Here is a 21,858-nt window from a genome sequence, read left to right as displayed (position 1 = left end):
CATAATAATTCAAACGACTTAAATAGATTTTACTTTTGTGGTGTCAAAATGACACCAAAAGTCGGAAAAGGGAGTTTTTTTGTCCAGGCTTCCAGGGTTCGTCCATAAAAAAAGTAAAGATGCAATATTGAAGAACTTTTGAATTCATTTAGGGTCCCCGAAGAAATTTTTGTATTTTGAAGCTTCTGAAAAAAGTTACAAGCCTTCAAACTTGCAATGGTGTCAAAATGACACCCTAATGCGGATGAGGGTTAACACGTTATTTGATAGAAAATATTTCAAGTCGTACATACATGAAAACGGTGGATTCGATACCGTAAAAAAAACTTTTGTGTAACTTGTTTAAAAATAAGTTTGTTTGGTAATTTGTTTAAAAATTTGAAAACTCAAGAAAACTACCATCACATTTCATCTTTATATACTTTGGACAATTGAGTCGAAAAAGGTGGTGTATAATATAACGCAATTTAACTAAGATAACGGCGCAAAAATCAATCTCTTTAATTCTATAATCTATTATTTATTTGGAGGCAACTTAAACAATATTTCCTTCATACATTGGTTGAACGTGCTCCAAAAACACTAAACTGAATCAGAATTTTACTGTAATGCTAGAGCTCTAGAGTTATTCAGTATTGCCTTATATAAACTATGAAAAATGCTGCTTATTTTGAGGAAATCCAAGCAACATTTCAGGTTTTATAACAGGCTACAAGACCAAGTTTAAGTTTTATAAGTGGCCTGAAGATTCTCATAAATCAATCAGTGTGTTCATCACAGAATTCAAATTGAAACTATAGTTTAATTTTTTCCAGTGTTAGTCAGTTAACTTTGTAAATTTTTTCCAAGAAAAAAAGCGGGACATTTTAAGCAAAAAGCGGGACAGCGGGACATTCAACAAAAAAGCGGGACATGTCCCGCTTTTGCGGGACGGATGGCAACCCTAACTTAAACTCTTGTTTTTAAAGTTAGTTCATTTTAAAGATATTGATTGAAATTAATTGAAAAAAACATCGTCTAGTTTTTGTTTGGTGTTTTTTAACGAAATTTTCAAACAAAGTAGAATTCCCCAAAAAAAATTTCCAAATTCTGCTTTAAACTGACAAAAATGTGCACGAGCTGTTAACCTACGTTTAAACAAAAAAAAATCACTTGTACACCTCTGATCCTATGCGCTTCAAATAATCTAATCCTGTTCATCTCCGGTAGGCAGGGAAAATATTTGATTCTGCATCAGCGTTTGATTGTAAGGTTTCAATTACCTTTTTTTAGGGGTTGTGTGTGACACTTTGTGAGGTTTTGTCTATCAAGTAAAATGCTTACGCCAGGTAACTTAGGAACAGTGAAGTTCTATCGTAAATCTCTAAGAGCGTTCTAACATAAAAACTAATTGAGAATGTTCTTGATTATAAGCGTGTATGATATGATGATATTATGTATATAACCATTGAAATATTTGTAATAAGATTACACAACCAAAATAACCAATCTAAATAAAATTTATAACAACCTGTGTAGCAGATTGAAGAATTCCTCTTTTTATTCTTTTTAAAATACAATTAGCAAAAGCAACTACCTATAAAAAAAAATGTAAAAATCGTATTTCAAGTTATAAACTATTTTAAACAATTAAAACTACTTACTTCAAAATTTCGTTTTTTTTATTTACAAAGGCCTTTTACTTCAACAAAGTTTAAATGTGCCGAATGTATTCGTTTCATTAGGTTAGTAGGGAAGGGCCCGTTAGCAATATTCAATCAAGGAGATAGAAAAGGGTTTAAGGTAAAAAATTTCGTTGTTTCATCAATTTTTAGTCAAAGGTAAATAAATTTATTAAGAATTAAAAGAAAAAAAATCGGAATCGGGATATACAATTTCGAAATTCGAAAAAAAATTCAAAACTAGAACTTTTCATCTGAAAAAGTCAGAATTTGAGATCAAATAATATTGATTTCTAAGTTATCTTAAAATCTAAAATCTGCTATAGGGCCGTTCAGATACCACGTGGACAGAAAAATTAGATTTTCGACCCACTTCTCCCCCTCCGTGGACAAGTGTGGACATTTGGCAAACCCCTACTCCCCCACCTCGGATGTCGACGTGGACATATTTAAATTTTTTTAAAATCTAATTTGACAGTTAGAAAACACTACTTTTTGGCTTTTGTTATTGAAATGGCTGATTTTGAAAAAAAATAAGCATTTCCTGATATAAAATAATTTTAAAAATTTTAAATTTCTGAATGTTTATCATTTGTTTTCAAGTGGCTACTAATTTTTTAAACTTAAACTAAAAAGCTTTGCAATTTTAAGATTTTGATTTAAACATCTTTATATTTATTCACGTTTAGAAAATGTTTTGGAAGTAAGTATGTCCACGTGGACATGACCCAAACCCCTACCCCCCTCTTCGTGGATAAGCGTGGACATTTGCATAACCACCCACCCCACTCCCCCCCTAAGTTTCCACGTGGTATGTGAACGGCTCCTATATTACATAGTTTTTTGTCTGTAATTTAAATTTTATTTTAGGACTATTTGGAATCCCCTCAAACGAAGGGACGTAATCTGAAATCTAAATTCTTGTGCTGAATTTGAATTATAATTTCTTATACTTAAGTTGGGTCAGTACAATGTATTTCCATTCCGATTATAAACTCAGCATTTAAGGTGCATCAAATTTCAATTTTTCACACGGGTTTCCCAAATTAGTGTTGTTGTCATTTGTCTCAACGCGCTAGAATTTGAACAAAAAGTGTGATTTGAATGCCCCAACAAATGTTCAAAACATCTTATTCATGTAAATCCTCATCTAACTATAGTTAAGTTAAAAAACTAACATTCAAATAACTTTCAAAATAAAACCCTTATAACTCTGCTCTGAAAAGAGATAGAGTTTTGATGTATTTAACAAAGTTTCATATTAAAGGTATGAGCCGTTTCAAATAAAGAAATTGTTAATAATAAAAAGTTTCATATTTTCACGTATTCTAAAACTTTGTAATATAAAGTAAAGCTCTATCTATTGAAGTAAAAAAATTAGAATTTTAAATTTTTTTATGGTAGACTTTGACTAATTTTGATGTTTTCAAGTTATGAAGCATGTTTAAAGAAGCAAATGTTCTGAAGATACTTAGGTAAGAGATAAGATAAAAGACAGAGGCGCTACGAAAAAATTTCCACATTTTGCCCTTTTGGACCACTGTGCACTAGGAGGAGAGGTATAGTACCAAATATTCATAGAAACATTCCTCGTACTCCAGTACCCTCCCATTCCAAATTTGGTTCCAGTGAGTGCATAAGTTCCCGATTAATGTTGAAAATTGTATGGGAGCACCCTCCCCCTTGAAGTTTTCTCACTGGAAGAACAGATGGTTCTCAAAATATCTTAAAAAATATCATAGAAACATTTATCGTATTCAAATACCTTCCCATGTTGAATTTGGTGCCATTTGCTTCATTAGTTTTCCAGTTATGCTGAAAATTTTAGAGAAACCCCTCCCACTTATCTATTTCTTCACTGGAAGAAGGAAGATGTACCAAATTATCATCAGAACCAACACAATTATCATCCATCAGAACCATTTCTCGTACCCAAATACCCTTTCAAGCCAAATTTGATCGAATAGTTTTCAAGTTACGCAATAAAAAAGGTATGGAAGCCCCCCTTCTCCCTCCCTAATTTCGCTCTGGAAGAAGGGAGGGTTCTGAAATAATCATAGAAACATTTCTCGTATTCTAATACCCTACCATGCCAAATTTAAAATCGAATACATTTCTCGTTCTTAAATACCCTCCCATGCAAAATTTGGTACAAGTTGCTCAAGCAGTTGAGCTGTTTAAACATTTGTCTTTTCTTTGAGAATAATAGGAACCTTCCCAGGCCTAAAAACCACCCACCTGCCAAGTTTCAAGCAAATCGGTTCAGTAGTTTTCGAGTCTACAGGGAACAGACAGACAGAGAAATATTCATTTTTATATATAAGGTACACCGGGGTAAGTGGGGACGCAGGGTAAGTGGGGACGGTGGCTATTAAAACAATACTGTGAACTATTTTTTCAAACTTTTAATGCAGAATGTTAAATTTACTTGTAATCTATCCAATAACTGTAAAAGAGATACGGTTCCGACAGTTGCGGATGTTTACGGTGACTTTTTGTAAATTTTCTATTTTTAACTACGATGTGGAGTTGATGTGCATCTTTTTCAATAGCCAATTTCTCGTAAACTAGCTGGCTCTTGACGAAAAACTCTACATTGAAACAATCCTGACATTCGGAACACCCAGTTAGGAGAAGAAACGACGATTAAAAATTGCGAAAAAGGGTTTATTTGCAAAAATCTAAAATTGTGTCTCCAAACCCTACCTGGGGTAAGTGGGGACGGCTTTATACATACTTGATGTTTACACATTTTTTTCAATTTTCTCACCTTCATTCAATACAATTTAGCATTATTTAGCATTCAGATCATGAAAAGTTGGGAAAAGTACTTGGTTTTCTTAAAATAAGTTTATATTTTCGATAATATCGGATTACACACAATAATCTTTGAAAGATGCCTTATTAATAGTAGGTACCATGATTTTTTTTTCAAAATTTCGGACGGTTCGAGCAATAAAGTAACGTATTAAACCAAAAAAACACAAATTTGTTGAAAATTTCCTGAGTAATCAAAGGGAAAATCTACCGTCCCCACTTACCCCATAAAGCGGGGTAAGTGAAGACACCAGCCGTCCATAACAATTTACGTGATAACTTTTTTCGCTTTGCGTCTATCAAGCTCATCTCTTCAGCATTTGTGAACAACATGTTCTGCATGCCATTGAACGCCATTTTATCAAAATAGACCCACTGCTGATTTTTTAATGATTTTTGAAAGTTGAACTATATGAAAAACCGTCCCCACTTACCCCGGTGTACCTTACCTATAGATAGATTACTCCAAAATCCAATTTTTTTTTGTACCGATCTTGAAGAGCAAGAATCTTTCTATGATAAAAAGTTTTAAAAGTGAAAATTTTCAGCGAATTCCTCGGGAGCACGGGTTTACGCATTTAACTCAAGTTTTTAAACACCTTTTTTTGGAAATTAACACATTTTTGTCTCGTGCCTTATGTTTCATGTTTCTGGTCCCAAGTCGGAGATCTAACGGCGTGTTCGTAAATTGATTTTTTCTATCGAAGTGATTTTTTCTATCGATGCTGGCGTTCGTAAATTAAACAACCAATATGCAAAAGCATTGGAAGGTGATATGACATCTACCAAACAATTCGATGCATCACCCAAAAAATCAATTTACGAACGCGCCGTAATACGAACGTTTTTTGAAACAGTTTAAACTATCAACACGTATTTTAACACTGATTTAAATTTCAAAAGAATGTATAGGAAATACGGATCTGAGAAATAAAAAATTTCAACCACATTCTGAGTCAGTTTTTCAACGTTCGTTTCACAACGGGTGTCGCAACGTTCAGTAATCGGAGAAAAAGGGACAGGTTTTCTTTCATCCAGAAAAAGTGTTAACTTCAATTACTATTCAACAGTTGTGTCTATTTGTTTGCAATCGATGACTAAACGAAAACATGGTTCGGAACAGAAAATTTTTGCCTTCTACCAGTTCTTCGGTTTGAAGCTTAGCTTCGATAGCCAGGACGATGCCGTTTCGGAGTCGTCGATTGTTCTGATCTCATCCGAATTTCCCTGCGCTTCCCGTATGCCGGCTTCCTTCAACTGTTCGATGAGTTTTTGGCGAAAAATAACTTTGTGTGGCCGTTTATCATTCTTGGATTCGACTTCGATTTTTATTTTAGCGATTGCCTCATTGTACGTTAAACCGTACCAGTCGATTTCTTCCGGGGTGTACTGGGACATGTAGCAAGCGAATTCTTTGAGGATAGTTTTTTGTTTTTCAGGGTTACCGGAATGCTTGGGGCATCCGGACAGCAAATCTACTAAAATCTTTTTCTTTAGCTTGATAGCTAACATCGATCGAAGGTCACAGGCTGGAGTTTTCAGGAGGTAATGATCGAACCCGTGGTTGTCGTGAATCAAATCCAAGGTACGATCCGTAACCGTTACTGCCATGTACTGGTTCAGGACTTGGCTGTGAACGACAGACCGTCGCAGCACCGGAACCCAAAAGTGTGGAACCCGTCGCTTGTATTGGTTCCGCTTCTGGAAGCCTTTGATGATGGCTTCCCCACCCCAGATGCCTTGATGCGCTTCCGGAGGGTCGATCAGAGGTAGTGGCACATTTTGGATGGGCGTTACCAGGCCAGAAAGATCATCACGCTGGAACATACCTGTGGAATGGATAAAATTTTAGGACTTATAGTTGGCGATGGAATCGAAGAGTTAACTTTTTACGCTTTCTTTCGCTATGAGTAATCTTTATTTAAATTTACAACTAGTTTATTAAAGGCCTTTTACTTTAACAAAGTTTAAATATGCCGATTGTAGTACACTGGATTCTTTTTTTAAACGATCTTATTTTACGCGGTTTTATTTTAAACGATTTTTTTTAAACGATTTTCTTGAAATAAGACGATTTTCGAACATGTCAAAAATATGTTCTAGACATTCCCGCATTTTGCTAAACCACTATTGGGTGGTAAATTGATTCGGACGTTGCTTCCCGACATTAACATGGGCCGGAATGGCCACTTAGAGACTCTGCGGAAGTTCCGGAACAACCGTGGCTTAAAGCAGATCAATCCAAAACAAATCTTTGAGCTTCCCGACTACACTCAAATCCCCTCAGAATGGTCTACCTGGTTGGAAATGATCGATTTACAGTCCTAGTTGGCCACTTTACTCGAAATAAGCGATGAATTTTGCCCAGTTGTTTTGAACTTTTTTTAAACGATTTCTTTTTTATGCACGAACACAACAATCGTTTAAAAAAAGAATCCAGTGTATTCGTTTAACTAGGTCAGTAGGAAAGGGGCTGTAACAGTTGGTTTTTTTTATCGATTCGAAATTTAACATTAAGCTTTCTTATTTTGGATTATGTGCAACCTTGTAAAATTTCCTTACCATCTTTAGGAACATAGTGAACGGCAGCTGGTTGTTGATTTCTCCATTCATCCCAGAACTTTTTGTAGGCAACCGGAAGTTGGGCACCCCATCCTTTGGTGAATTTATCGGACTTACGCAGCCCGTGGAGCAAGTTGCTACCCTATAATAAAAAAAAGCGTAGTAATAAAACGTTCGATTTCCTGTAAAAAATGTTGATGCGTAAAAAACACACATACGGGATGATGAAATGGTGATTACCGAATAACCTTGAATCACCGAAATTTTCGGAGCTTCTTTGGAGTTGCAAGGGTGGGATCATAAATTCGTTACTTACTTGAGACGTGGCGTGTGCCATTCGTTGCTGGATCTAGAATACGGGAAAAAGTTTCTGTGGCAGTTTAACAGCAAGTTTTCCCTGAAAAATTAATAAAAACAATCACTTGCGTGTGAAGAACGTATTTTCGATTTTTTGACGTTTTCCGTTTTATTTATGCACACTAAAATTAAATTTCGCAGGAACACGAACAAAATATCCACGAAGTGTAGTGTCGCAGTCAGGGATGCCAACTGTTTTTCAGAAATGTCTGGAAGATTTTGAAAAAAAAATCTGGAAAAGTCTGGATGGCTAATTTTATAGTTGACGCCCTTTTTTTTTTTTTTTGGTCGCCAGATCGAAATATTGTAGTCTAGGGATCAATACTCTTTACATGAAAATAATCAATGTCTGAGTCTATGCGATCGAAAGCTTAAACAACCGCCGAAAGCTTAGACCCATTCAGCTGTCAAAATAACATCTGTATTCTGATTCACAGTAAATTGAGTGTTCAGCTATTGGATTTCAATACTATTTTTCTATTAAAACGTTGAGCTTATTGAAATTTCTGGACAAATCTGGATAATCTATGAAAAGTCTGGACCAGACCACATGAGGTCTGTATTTCTGGACGACACATAAAAATCTGGAAGATTCCAGAAAAATCTGGAAGGTTGGCAACGCTGGTCGCAGTAATCGTGTTTTAGTAAAAAAAATTTCGGTAATTTTTATAACAAATTGCTTAGTAAATACTTGTTTTAACTCATTAAAGTACCCTAGGATTTGTAAAGTTTTATAAAATTCATATCTTTACTTGCATATGCACATAATATTCGAATTGGGAATAAATGTTTCTATTTTCATTATCAAAAATTATACTTTTTATTAGTTTGTAAACTTAAAAAAAGCCATTTTTCAAAAGACTTAATAACTAAATTCTTAAATTCATTACAATTTATATCAACTCTTATAATAATTTGAAATAGGTTTTATATGCACACAGTGTTGCAACGTCGCAGGAACACGTTCATATGTTGTATGCAACATTAAAAGGGGTAATAAGGGTAAGGTCGATCCACCCCACAAGTTCACCAATTAATTATAAATAACATTATTCGGAGAAGCATTACACCTGATTCGTTCAATCCCAAAGAATCTGGCACTTTTCGTTGATAAAGTTTATAAACAAATTATTCCCTTGTATCGAAGAATACCCTCCTTCCCCTTATTTAAAAAGTTCTAGTTCTAACAGTTGAGTCGCCGCGACTATTACGGCCCCCTTCCCTACTAATCTAGTGAAACGAATACACTCGGCACATTGAAACTTTGTAAAAGTAAAAGGCCTTTAATAAACCAGTTGTTAAATAAGAAAAAATGTTCTTTTCGAGAAAAATCATACTTTCATACATGTAGCGTTCCCCTGCGACAACTTTATGTTGCATAACATATCCCGAGTCCCGACCCGATGTACCGCAATCTAAACAAACAAACGTGCTCATAAATTTATATGCCGGGTTTTCTTCGAAACATGGCTAGACCAATTTCATTCGTTACGGGAAACGCCAAGAAGCTGGAGGAAGTTCGAGCAATCTTGGGATCGAAATTTCCCCGGGAAATCTCCGCCGTCAAGCTAGATCTACCGGAGTTGCAGGGAGAAGTCGACGAGATTTGTAAGAAAAAGTGCCAGGAAGCAGCACGCCTCGTCAAAGGACCGGTTATCGTTGAAGATACATGCCTCTGTTTCAATGCGCTAAAAGGATTACCAGGTAAGCTTTTCCCCGTTAGGTTTTTTTTATGTTGAACTTATAATTTACTAGTTACCTTTTAGGACCGTACATCAAATGGTTCCTTGAGAAACTGGGCCCAGAGGGGTTGCACAAGCTGCTCGATGGTTGGGATGACAAATCGGCCCAAGCCGTTTGCACCTTTGCTTATGCGCCCGATGAAAACGGTGAGGTGATTCTGTTCCAAGGTCGTACGGATGGAAAGATTGTTTTTCCCCGAGGATGTCGTGATTTCGGTTGGGACCCAATTTTTCAACCGGACGGATATGATAAAACTTACGCCGAGCTACCCAAGGATAAGAAAAATGAAATTTCGCATCGTTTCAGAGCGCTAGATAAGCTAAGAGATTTCTTTACTAAAGAATAAAATAGAATATTTGTAAATTTCATTGTAAATTATATTAGTCTCTTTAAATATAATGGTCAACTATAGTTTACTATCAGTAAATTGAAAACAAAATCATAGACATTATCTACAATTGTATTGGACAAAAAAGCTTTCATTTCTGAACTTGAATTTAAAACCTAGTAGAAACCACACCCAGTATAATACGTATTAAATGTTCTTAAAGAGACATTACATAATAATAATAATAATATTTATTAATGACCCTTTAACTTTAAGACATTACATAGCATATGAACATTTTGGATGAACATGCGAGCCCAAAGATTTGACTGTTTTTTTTTCAACGCTTTATTTATTTAATCTGTAAGGCTTTTCATAAATCGTTACATTCTTTCGAGGAAGAAAAACCTTTAAGAATGCATCGATTTGGTCCATATGCCATGTTCGTTTCTCAACACTATTCAAATTGAACTATTGAAAATTATTTGAATAGCTGCAATTCGCCAACTGATATGAATTATGCTATTTAATATCCTCAGCAAGGATTCTTCACCCTGAACAACGTTCAACATTTTTCAACCTGGGTTTATGCCAACCTGTATACATAACCAGGTGGCGAAGATTGATATAACTCACGCACACAATTCTGTATCCTAAACAGCATTCATGCACACTACTGCCATTTTTACACCAACTTCATCTGTCGAGTGTTCTTGTTTCTTCTACAGAAACATTAAAATTCATCATCACCTCTGTGTTTTACCACATTGGGTTGATGCATGGTTTTTGACGTTATGTTGACACGTTACTGTTTACGGGTCATTGGATGCGCATCGCCTGAGAACCGTCAAATGCAAATTAAAAAGTTAACAGTTTCATAGGTTTATCCAACAATTCATTCAAGATCTCGTGCCATTTAAGTCGGCAACCGAAACGTAAGTAACATCTATGAACTAGCCCACGTTTTGTTTTAGGCCACATTTGGATTGTATATTGTTAAAAGCCGTTTTAATTATCTCATCACAACAGAGCCCAAACATGACTGATTATGCCAAAAAATTCATGTTATTCCTTATGGACGAAAAATGTTACGATAACTATTTCGTAGATTTCGACCTACTCGATGGTAAGCTATTTTTGGAATCGATTTTTAATCGCTCGATATCATTTTGTTTCTAACCCCAGTATCTATGCTTTTACAGGCGATTGCTTCAGAGCGCTGCTAAGCAAAGGTCTCGGCCTGGGAATCATTGCTGGTTCGGTGCTGGTGAAAGTGCCACAGATCACAAAAATATTGGCCAACAAATCTGCCAAAGGTATAAATTTGTTCAGCGTATGTCTGGACCTGTTCGCCATCACCATCCACATGGCGTACAGCTTCGTAAGCGGATTCCCATTCAGCGCCTGGGGTGATACCTCGTTCCTAGCCCTGCAGACCGCATTCATCGCATTTTTGGTGCTGGTCTACGGAGGATCGATACCCGGTGCAGTTGCATTTGGATGTGCTTATTCGGCCGGCACCTACGCTCTGATGGGTGGAATGACTCCTTTGAACTATCTTCTGATTGCTCAGGGTTTCAATGTTCCGATCTTACTGCTGGGAAAACTTTCTCAGGCGTATACCAATTACAAGAACGGTAGCACCGGTCAACTTTCGGCAGTCACCTGTTTTATGTTATTGGCCGGTTCATTGGCTCGCATTTTCACCTCCATTCAGGAAACCGGAGACCAAATGATGATCATTACCTACGGATGTTCGTCGTTTGCCAATGCAGTTATCGTTCTTCAGCTCCTGTACTACTGGAATGCCGACAAAGAGGCACGAAACAAATCGGCGGATGTGGCAAAAAAGTCCAACAAAACCAAAGCGAATAAAGTTGACTAAATTCATCGATTAATGACCATGTAAAATGGCTTATAAAAAGACGAAAGTAATAACTTCTATTCCATTTGATTCGAAGTACAAACAGTTATGTACCAGTTTACCTAGCGACTTCTGTTGAATGGATTTACATTAGTTCCATCACAGTTTAGATGTTCAGAAATAGCAATTTTTGTATCCGCTTTAGAATGGGAGATTTCAGCGACAACGGTGAAGTTCGATTGTAGACGGTGCCGTTGAGTGAAAAAAAAACTGTAAACAATTTCTAATAAACGGATAAGTTGAAACCACGAGTGTTTTTTACTAAATTCATTTTAGAAGAAGACGGGCATCGTTCATTCAACCGCAACGAATAGTTGGTTTAACAGTTTTTTTTTGCTAAATGATTCAAAATATGTTGCTTAAAAACATGAGAAAATTGTAAATGGAACACGAGAAAACTGTTTTTTCGAATAATGATGAATTAGGTAGCCTCAGAGATCCTTGGTCAGAGTGTTTTTCGATTTAAAACAAATTATTGACAGTTGGTTCAAAATAAGGAAAGATTAAACATTAACTCCTTCTAAAGGCGGGGTTAGAAACGTGTGGCAACAATTCGAAAATTATGCAGGTTTTTGAAGCACTACACAAAAACTTATGTTTTTGAGCGAATTGCCTCAAGATGATTTCTGGCTTAGTATGGAACGTGAGTAGAATTTAAAAATATCAGTTTTGTTTTTAAGCTCGCATATGTAGGTATTAGGTACAAACTTATAGAAAGTAACCGTTTAAACTTTGAAAACATGATCAAAGTTCCAATAATTTACTTAACGGATTTTTTTTTGTTCATCGCCGTGATAGTTTGTGAGTTAATTAATCGACTTTTTTAATTTAACTTTTAATTTACATTATTTACTTCAGTAGCTTTTTAAAATGCAGCTTACCAACGATTGAAGCCCGTTGAATTACGAAGCCTGTGGGTATGCGTTTACTAAAATGTTAATTGATTTTTTGTGATATAAGTACCTATACCTACAGCTTTTTGGTGGGATGATTGAGCCAGCATGGATGAATCGAAAAATGTAATGTAAGATTTGCTTTGCAAACCCTCGAACTCATGAAGCAGAGACTCAAGCAGTATATATTCATTTGTATTTATTCATAATTTTTCAACCTTTCCGGAACTGATAAATCATATAATAAGAGGTTTTTAACTTACTAGTATCGATGGAGTTCAGTTCAGGGAAGCTTAACAGGACGCAGCCAACTTATGAAACACGCATATCGTTCCGGAAGTGACGATCTCCGATGAAGTGGTCTTCTGACGGTTGAGTTTCATTCATCTGATCGCATCAGTTTAATACACTACATAGTCGGGTTATTTCTTTTGCGGTTCAAGTACACTTTTTTCTGCGGAACTATTTTTGATTTTTCGCGCACGTTCAACACCGCAGCGTTATTTTTCTGCACTGAAAGTTCAATCTACACACTGGTGGTTTGATTTCCACACAAAATGTTATGCAACCGTTTTTTACGTAAATATTTATCCAGTTTATAAAACTTGCATGATCGTCCAATCAAAATGAATATCAGGACGCTTTGGAACGACGACAACAGAAACAAAATGGCTCCATATTTTTCCACACATTTGAAACCAAGGTCAGTATTACCATCCGACTAGTAGGCGAGTGTTTTCCCTACTAGCATAGCAACCAATTTATCATTAAGGAAAATCAACAAGTGAAAATTTAGTTCATTCCAGTTTTGCCTTTGGTCGAATAAAGTCTACTTTTGTAAAACAGCTTTTTCATTTATGAAAGTAAAACATTTTGGCGACGAGAATTGAAGAACGCACGTTTTAAATCAACGAAAAATGGCACCACCAACCGAAAGCTCAAGATTGCTTGAAATCATAGAGCAAAATTGTCAGATGGCCGAACAAAACCGACAGGCTGAACAAAACGCTCGTTTGATGGCTGTGATGGTACGATTCAACAATCGAGAAGCCTCGGTCCGGCAAGCAAGTGTGTGTACTCAGCACACCCCTGGGAAGATGATGTCATGACATGCAGCAATCCTACAGTATAAGTATGTCATGACATCCGACAAGCATGAGCTCCGAGGTGATTTAGTCCTCTTTCGCATTCTAGACGCCAGACAGACCAGACGTGTATCCCTTGCGGTAAGTAAGGATGCAACAGACTAAGGTCTGATCCGCACAGCAAGCGGTCCAGAATTCATCATCGAGTCATTGGCGTCAAACATCAAGGAGTTCTGCTACGATCCCGAAAACGGTTTGGTATTCGATCGATGGTTCCAGAAGTACGAGGACCTGTTCCTGAAAGACGGAGAAAATCTGGATGACGAAGCAAAAGTTCGCCTGCTGTTGAGGAGCCTCAGCATTAACGTTCACGACAAGTATGTGAATTTTATTCTGCCAAACCATCCACGTGAATTTTCTTTTGCCGACACCGTCACTAAGTTGAAACAGTTGTTTGGTGTTCGAATTTCACTATTCAACAAGCGATATCAATGTTTTCAACTTACAAAGCACGGGGAAGATGATTACGTTACCTACGCCGGAATCGTGAATGAACGCTGCGAGGATTTTGAGCTGAACAAAATCACTTCAGATCAGTTCAAATCCTTAATTTTTATTTGCGGTCTACGGTCTCTGAGGGAATCTGACATCCATAACAAGGTTGTTATCGAAGTTGGAATCCGAAGGCGAAGGGGAATGTAAACTGGAAAGCCTGATCACCGAATGCCAACGTTTACATAACCTCAAATCGGACACGGCTATGCTGGAACAGAAGCAACCAACGACAGCTTCAATCTGCGCAATCAACCGGAAAAAAGCAGTCGTATCAACCCGCTTCATCACCGAGGGAACCGTCAAGCGTCCCAAAGAGTCCTTGTTGGCAGTGTGGAGACATGCACTTTGTTCGTGGTTGCTCATTTTCAAATCACACGTGCAAAGTCTGCAACGAAACGGGCCACAAGGAAGGCTACTGCAATTGCTTTTCGGCGAAGCCATCTGCCAAAAGCAATAGAAGGAAAAATTCAAGCCAAAAGTCAACGGAGTTTTTGCTATCAACCACGGAATCAGCACAGCGTCAAGAAAGTTCCTGAATGTTACCATCGACAGAGTGCGATGTTACGCATGCAGTTTGATACAGCGTCCGACATCACCATCCTCTCCAAGCGTTCGTGGCAGGAACTTGGCTCACCACCTCTTCTTCAAACCGGTATCCAAGCAAAACCCGCATCAGGAAAACCCTTCAACATCATTGGTCAGCTGCATTGTAACATCACTCTGGACAAGAACACGAAATCTGGGTTGTGCTACGTGACAAATCAAAACTTCAATCTTTCCGGTCTGGACTGGATCGAGATGTTTGATTTGTGGTCACTACCTCTCTCCAAGATTTTCCATCCAGTTCGAACCAGAGAAGTTACTTCGGTCCAACGATGCAACGCAACATTTTCGGAAGTTTCCAAACCACGGCACGGACGACGGAAATTGACTCGTTCACCTGCTAATCAACTCAAGCGGCGTGAGAGGGGAACAACAGCTGATTGCAATTCACCACTCAACATTCTCATGGACATGTATGGATTGCCGTCACCGAACCATCAGGACATAACACCATCACAGAGTTCAGAAGTTGTTTCACCAAATCGGAATTCGGTACCAATACATCAAGAACCGTGTTCCACTGCTCCTATCAACAAACCAGAATCCCAGCTCGACTCAACCATTCAAGTAGATGATCAAGCTGAATTCCCGGGGGACGTTGAAGAATGGAGTCCTTTACAGTCAACCACAGAACCTCAACGGATCAGAATGCCATCAAGGTTGGAGCCATACCTGTATTCTGAGAAGAAGAGAAGGGAGAAATACTACCATCCGACTAGTAGGCGAGTGTTTTCCCTACTAGCATAGCAACCAATTTATCACTAAGGAAAATCAACAAGTAAAAATTTAGTACAACAGTCAGACAAATAGATATTCGCTGCAGCATTTTTTTTTTACTTTTCGGCAAAAAAAAATTAGCACATTTTGAAAAGATTTGTAATTGTTTTAGAAAAAAAACTCCTGCCGGAACCAAACAAAATCAACAAAACTAATGATTTATAGATAAGGCATGCTTGTTATGTGAAAGTTGTAAACCTGCTCAAAGCAAACCTCTCTTAAAGATTAAAAAAAAAAAGTTTTTATAATGATCATTCTAATAAAACAAAATTTGTAACTTGCTCACTGGTCGGTGATTTAATCAGACCAATTTGACGTTATGGTGAAACTGACTTGAACAAAAAAGTGATCTTTCACTGCCTTATTGGGGTCTATCTGGTCACCCTATTTCCCCAAGCCTACTTTCGGAATCACACGAACAGTATGCAGGAGTTGTATTTAAGTTAAACATTATGGTCAAAAAGACGATTAAACCATAAAAAATGATAGATTGTGATAGTTTTTAAAAGCAAAATTGTAGGTGGTCTTACATTTTGTCGCGCCATTTTTTCGAATTAATATTTTGAAATAAGGTCATTTAATTTCAGGAATTTCTAAAAACAAGTAAAGTGAAAGATGTTATTTGTTGAATTTCCGATTTTCAGATGAATGAGAAAGAAAAACCATTAACAATTTTGTTTACAGATCCTGTATGCACGATTATTAAAGTTCAATATATTTCGACAACACTGTTAAAAATCTTGTTTAAATTTTTCATTTTTTTTTTTACTTTGTATTACAATAAAAAACTATCATGCCATGTGTCAAAAGTAGATTGCCTTCAAACTGCACTGATTAGAAATGTTGATCTATCAGCCATTTCGTCAATCGGCTGTACCCGAATATCACCCACATCCCCCTATATTTTTCTTGAGGAAGTTTTCTTCTATTTTTTTTAATATTTCATTTCCAAAACTGATAAAATTTCAATGCATTTTTATGTGCTGTTTTACAATATCCGTTTAAAAAAGACAAAGTTATGCACATTTGAAATATTGTTCATTTTTTTCGGAATTTTTTTTTCTTATAAATGGAACAAACTTAACATTTTGAAGAAAGTTGGTTGACGCAAAAGCCGTATAGTGAAAAAAACCCCGTAGGCCGACGTTTCACCGGGCACTATAATTTGAATGGTGAGGTTAAAGTTGAGTAGATTTGAATGATACAACAGGTTATAAACTTCCGCAGTCTACCATAAAGAGAAATTTTAGGAACCATCTTTTGCGAACTCCACATATCCTCATATGAATCGCCCAATTTTTCAATTGAACATCGAACAGGGCCCCTAACTTCGCTGCTGAAAGTTTATCAGCAGTATTTAAGGCTACGTTCCAATCAAATCACTGATAACGAATGTAGTCTGATATCGGTTCTTATCGAACAAGCGATTTTATTTTTCATTCAATTTCAGCTCAGAACAGAAGGAGCGCAAGGTGCCTCAGTTCCTTTCGAGTGTGCAAACGTGGTGGGTGATTTGATTTTTCCGCCGCCACTAAGAAATTTTGTGAATCCATATCCGGTTGGAAGTGCTCGGGGTGATTCAATATTTGTGATAGCGGTTTTCATTTGTTCTATCAAAGAATTCAACCTGCTTTGTGATATTTTTTAATCGAATTCTGCGCTTGCATTGTAAAAGTTAATGACTATTGATCACGAGAGCAATGGCGGATCGAAAAGAAGAAATTGTGAGTAGCTTTTATTCAAACATCCGATAGTCATCGAAGGTCATGGTTAAATCTAGAAAAAGTGGGGCAATACCAGGCTGAATTAGCATATGTGATATGAAGATTGTTAAGTGTCAAATGAAGAAAGTGAAAGAGTGCCACCACAAAAAAAAAATCCAATGAATAACTAGACACATTTGCGTCCGATAGGGCTTATCATTTTTTCGTAGGTGGTGTCAAACTTTGAGATAGCGTGATCGGCTCGTTTGGCGAACCAATCAATTCAACAACATATCTGTAATCAATTACACTTGGAGGGTGGAGTGCACTCCTTCATGTCGCTGTCGAAGAAAAAAGAACAAATGCGAATCAACGCGGATGTGAAATTTGAAATGCAACTCTTCGCACATGTGGGAAATACAAGTGACAAATTTTTAATCAGCTTGTGAAACTGCAAGAACGTGATTTTATGTTCCAGTAATTTTGTAGAATATTTAAAGTGTGCACGTTATTTAAAACTGGCTCAGATAAAACATATAATAACTTAACCAGGGATCCCCGGATTTTAAAAACTGTTGAAATCGAACGAATACATTTGCATTTTATACGTCCAAGTTTTACAACTTGAGTTTTAAGGTTATCAAATATTAGCAATGGTTAAAAGACGATCCTACTACGAGACATCAAAATTTCCTATTTCAGGAATGGATATTGATCCATATACAAATCTGATCAAATCAAATATTGCCATTTGTTCTGCAAACCACACTTGAACTGCGATTATGTTTTTCCAGGGAGAATGGGTTTGGTTGGTGACAAAGAAGAAGAACACGGAATTCGACATTCCCTATGCGGGACGTGTCGTTCGAACGCATGCTGGCAAAACTTTGATCGTGGATGATGAGGGCATCGAAAGCTGGGTCAAGGATGACGAGGTATGTATCGATTGATTTATGTTCATTTGTACACCTTGATAGTCTAGATTTTCTAAAAAAAAGTGGCTCCAGAGAGTTATCTTCGACTTCACAGAAAATTCATTAATTCATCACAACGTAACCCAAGCAACCACAAGTCACATATTTACTTGAATGAAGGCATTGAAAGTTACATATTGGCTGACAAAGAGAATCAACTGCCCAATTCCCTTTAGTGAACTTTATGTACTCATTAATGAACTTGAAAGTTGCAAAAGTGATTAATATGTACGTTGTATGTGACTTGTTTTGCCCAATTCCCATTAGTGAACTATATGTGCTCATTAACGAACTTGAAAGCTGCAAAATGATCTATACGTACGTTATACGGGACTTAAGTCACATAAAGGGCACAAAAGTGCTCAATACGGGATTCGGTAAGTCACATAAAAAGCACAAAAGTGCTCAAACGGGATTTAATAAGTCACAAAAAGTGCGTTGATGTGCTTTCAAAATCAAATCACCTCTTCGAGTTTTAGTTTCAGTTAGAACAACATCTAGGCGTGGTCTCGTGGTAGCGTGTTCGATTCTCACCACGAAGGTCGGGGTTCGATCCCCAAGCCGGGCGGCAAGTTTTTTTTTCAATTAGTAATTTTGTACTTGAGTGACCATTCTGATGCGATATATGTAGGAAATGTAGGAAAAAAGCAATTGAGCAATTTGTCGAGTTTGAAATCGGGCGCGTGGCATCATGGCGGCACCGGTACAGAACACAGTAAATAATCAAGAGAAGGTGATATGAACCGAAACCAACGGTTCAGTTGAGATAGAGAGAATTTTTTTTTGCTCATTTTGCGATTTTTTGGAAGCTGAATTAAGAGGACGCTGGATACTGAATAGAAGATCATTAAGACTTGTTTTGGAACTTGAAAGTATCAATATGAACTTAAATTTTGAGCTGCATAGTACGTACTTCATATTAATGATGGGGCTGAGTAAGCGTTTTTGTACCTGTTTTATGGGACTTTTGGTTGCTTGGGAAGGTACCAAGCACGAATGTGAAGGCAAAGTTTTAAAATGATTTTGCGATCTTGACCTTAATCCTCTATTTTATGATTTTTTTTTTATCTTAACTGAAAAGTTGGAAATAACCACTGTATTCGATAAAAATGCAACAATTTGATTTGTGAATAGCTTTTGAATGCATGGATGGAAATTGATGAAATTTTCAATTAAGCTATCTTGGTAATGTTTACGTGTACAAAATTGGGTGACAATCTGTCAAGTTGTTTGTGAGATGGCGTCCAATACAGAAGTTCATTGACAAATTTTTTTGAACAGGACGGAGAATAATCCAGGAAAAATCCAGTGGGAGACCCAAAAACAGCTTGAAATCAATTTTTTGACAATTATTTAACCGCGTTGTAAATCGTTTAAAGCAAGGGTGAGCAACGCGCGGCCCGCGAGACCCTTATGTGCGGCCCGCGAAGCTTTTTTCAAATGTTCATGCCTAAACTTTTTTCTACAATTACTAGGAAAAAGGAATATGACATGGTTAAATATGTGCTTATCTGCATTTTCCAAATAGTCATTCAGATTGTTAACCTTTTCCCCAGCTTTTAAAGCATTTATTATGTTCTGTTCAAGGCATAAATGCAATATTGTTTATTGGCATAATGTAATATTGGTGTTTTTTCATTATCCAGAAATCAGGATCCATTTTTCCTAATACTCCTACAAACTCCTACAACTTTGAAAAGCAAAATCCATTAAAGTAAGGAAGAGCAGCTGAAAATCTAAAGCTCCACATGATCAAAGGAATTTCGAAGCCCGTTAGTCAAGTCATTATTTTCGTTTCAAGCAAAAATAGAGTTTTATGATAAAAATATGCTCAGCAGATAATATTTTTAAATTATTCTATCGAATTCGGCAAAAAGGATGGTTCGGTTAGCAATAAAATACTGGAAAAAATTAAAACCGAAACCATGCGAAATATTTTTTATTTCTGAATATTGACGAAAATTACGAAAGTATAATAATAATGACTGGGTGAACGTTTTTGAATTTTTTATCAACTTGAATTATCCGGCATCAAAGTTACCGACAAAAATCAAAGTTTTTGATAAAAGCAATAGATATCTGAAATTCTGTGATTCGATTCAAAAGGTCTTTAAGAATTATCTTTGATGGTTATTTCTCAGAAATTTGAAAGAAAATTTATAACAAACATCGATAAATTGAGTTATTTTATTTTTCAATCGCATTCCCTATTACCAAAGTCTCATTTATTACTAGAGAAATTATATCCCAATAATATCTAAATGAGATAAAAAAAATTATAAATCTGCATAAAAATTCTAGCATTAAGTTTTGTAGATAATTGCTTAAAAATATGTGAAATTGAAAATTTTTCTGTGATTTCGACCACCTTTTTCAATTTCAATTTAAGAAACGGGGGTTTTACCCTTTGAAGGAAAAATCTAGGCTTTGAGGACAAGTTTTTACTGTGGAAATAAATAAGATTAAAAAAATTAAAAATCTGCATAAAAATTCTAGAATTAAGAATGTAGTTTTGTAGATAATTACTTAAAAATATGTGGAATTGAAAATTTTTCTGTGATTTCGACCACCTTTTTCAATTTCAATTTAAGAAACGGGGAAAATCTAGGCTTTTGGGACAAGTTTTAACTGTGGAAAAAAATCCTACAATGTCAATTTGCGATTCAACTTCCAACGCTGGGAAGACGGCGATTTCTTTGAATACATATTTTTCACACTCTTAGTTATCATTGTGGGAGGCTCCAGGAGATTTTTAGATGGAAGTGATGACGAATAATAGTACCATCGGTTTTAACAAGAATGTTTTATGAACGAATGTTTGCGAAGAAGTACTTTAAAAAAATTGAGAGAATTGAAAAATGACAAAGATTTAATGTTACACCTTCTCAATATCGGGTATTCAAAAAGTCGTGTTGAATTTCTGATGTTGAAAAACTGAATTCGATTTATCTTTCCTTTTTCAGATTTGTTTTCGCCAAAAACTTTCGGTTATTGAAATGCCACGAAGCTCTGCTTATTATTGAAAAAAAAGTTATTATAAGTGCGGCCCGCCGACATAATTTCAAATTTAAATTGGCCCGTTGGTTCAAAAGGTTGCTCACCCCTGGTTTAAAGAGTTCTGGAGGATCTAACAGTGAGCTAAAATTTGAATGAAAGTGAAGATGATTGATTCCATGAAATCAAGGAATGTGAGAGCTTTTCTCAAGCGCATTCCGAAAATTTCAATAGGGGAAATGATAGAAAAGTAACTGGACTAGTTCGACTATCGGACTAATAAACAGAGCTGACTTCATCTCTACAAAGTCTATAAGCATGCCCACCAATAGAAAACAAAATATGGTGGTCAAATCGTGCTCAGAATATTTGGAGCGCTTGTAGGGGGATATTTTGAACAATTTAGTAATGAACAGTAAAATGTACTCTTTAACTGGCACAAAAAACATTTCGTTGAAAAGTCTCTTCCGCATGTTCCGGAAATATGCAAGGTTAAAACAAAATTAAAAAATTAAGAAATTTAGTACTTAAGCAGGCTAACGATCTGTGGAAGCGACAAATCAATCAGTGTTTCATAACGATGATAGATGAATGATTAAATGTAAAAAGAAGATTTCTTCTAAAAGTAACCGTTTCCCTGCATTGTAATTCAAGTCCCACAAAGTTTAAACGCTATTTTGGTTGGATTTCTATATAATTTAAGATGAAATCCATGTTACATTAGCTATTAACGTAATTGGTAAATTTAAAACCTTTTTTAAATAAATTTCCAAAATTATTTTCATTGGGTTAATAGATCTTACGCCTCTGAAATTTTGTTACAAATGTCTGGCAAAACTTCCAATAAATTAAAGATCATCGAGACTCACAGTTAAGGAACAA

At 36.2% G+C, this 21,858-nt stretch overlaps 4 protein-coding genes across 4 annotated transcripts in view; 3 read left to right on the top strand and 1 right to left on the bottom strand.

Moving 5' to 3' along the window:
• Positions 1–5,529: 5,529 nt before the first annotated feature.
• Positions 5,530–7,515, bottom strand: LOC129746806 (39S ribosomal protein L28, mitochondrial-like). Its single transcript, XM_055740686.1, has 3 exons — positions 7,357–7,515; positions 7,041–7,182; positions 5,530–6,307 (listed from the first exon to the last, which is right to left on the bottom strand). The coding sequence occupies exons 1-3, from the start codon at positions 7,375–7,377 to the stop codon at positions 5,616–5,618; spliced, it is 855 nt and encodes a 284-aa protein (XP_055596661.1). The 5' UTR covers positions 7,378–7,515; the 3' UTR covers positions 5,530–5,615.
• A 1,124-nt stretch (positions 7,516–8,639) lies between these two features.
• LOC129748263 (inosine triphosphate pyrophosphatase) lies at positions 8,640–9,540 on the top strand. Its single transcript, XM_055742803.1, has 2 exons — positions 8,640–9,101; positions 9,164–9,540. Exons 1-2 carry the CDS (start codon positions 8,843–8,845, stop codon positions 9,484–9,486), a joined length of 582 nt encoding a protein of 193 aa, XP_055598778.1. The 5' UTR covers positions 8,640–8,842; the 3' UTR covers positions 9,487–9,540.
• Positions 9,541–10,284: 744 nt separating this feature from the next.
• Positions 10,285–11,637, top strand: LOC129746906 (mannose-P-dolichol utilization defect 1 protein homolog). The gene is made up of 3 exons (XM_055740837.1): positions 10,285–10,403; positions 10,498–10,594; positions 10,671–11,637. Exons 2-3 carry the CDS (start codon positions 10,507–10,509, stop codon positions 11,351–11,353), a joined length of 771 nt encoding a protein of 256 aa, XP_055596812.1. The 5' UTR covers positions 10,285–10,403; positions 10,498–10,506; the 3' UTR covers positions 11,354–11,637.
• Positions 11,638–16,800: 5,163 nt separating this feature from the next.
• Positions 16,801–21,858, top strand: part of LOC129747361 (myosin-VIIa-like) — a 48,346-nt gene continuing 43,288 nt past the window's right edge. The window contains exons 1-2 of the mRNA XM_055741524.1: positions 16,801–17,029; positions 17,803–17,943. Coding sequence (XP_055597499.1) covers positions 17,006–17,029; positions 17,803–17,943 — 165 coding nt within the window. The 5' untranslated portion in view covers positions 16,801–17,005. The remainder of the gene's footprint in view (positions 17,030–17,802; positions 17,944–21,858) is intronic.

This window comes from Uranotaenia lowii, chromosome 2 (genome assembly GCF_029784155.1).
Source record: "Uranotaenia lowii strain MFRU-FL chromosome 2, ASM2978415v1, whole genome shotgun sequence".
In the NCBI taxonomy this organism is placed as follows: Eukaryota; Metazoa; Arthropoda; class Insecta; order Diptera; family Culicidae; genus Uranotaenia; species Uranotaenia lowii.
This window is presented reverse-complemented; position numbering and strand designations above follow the sequence as displayed.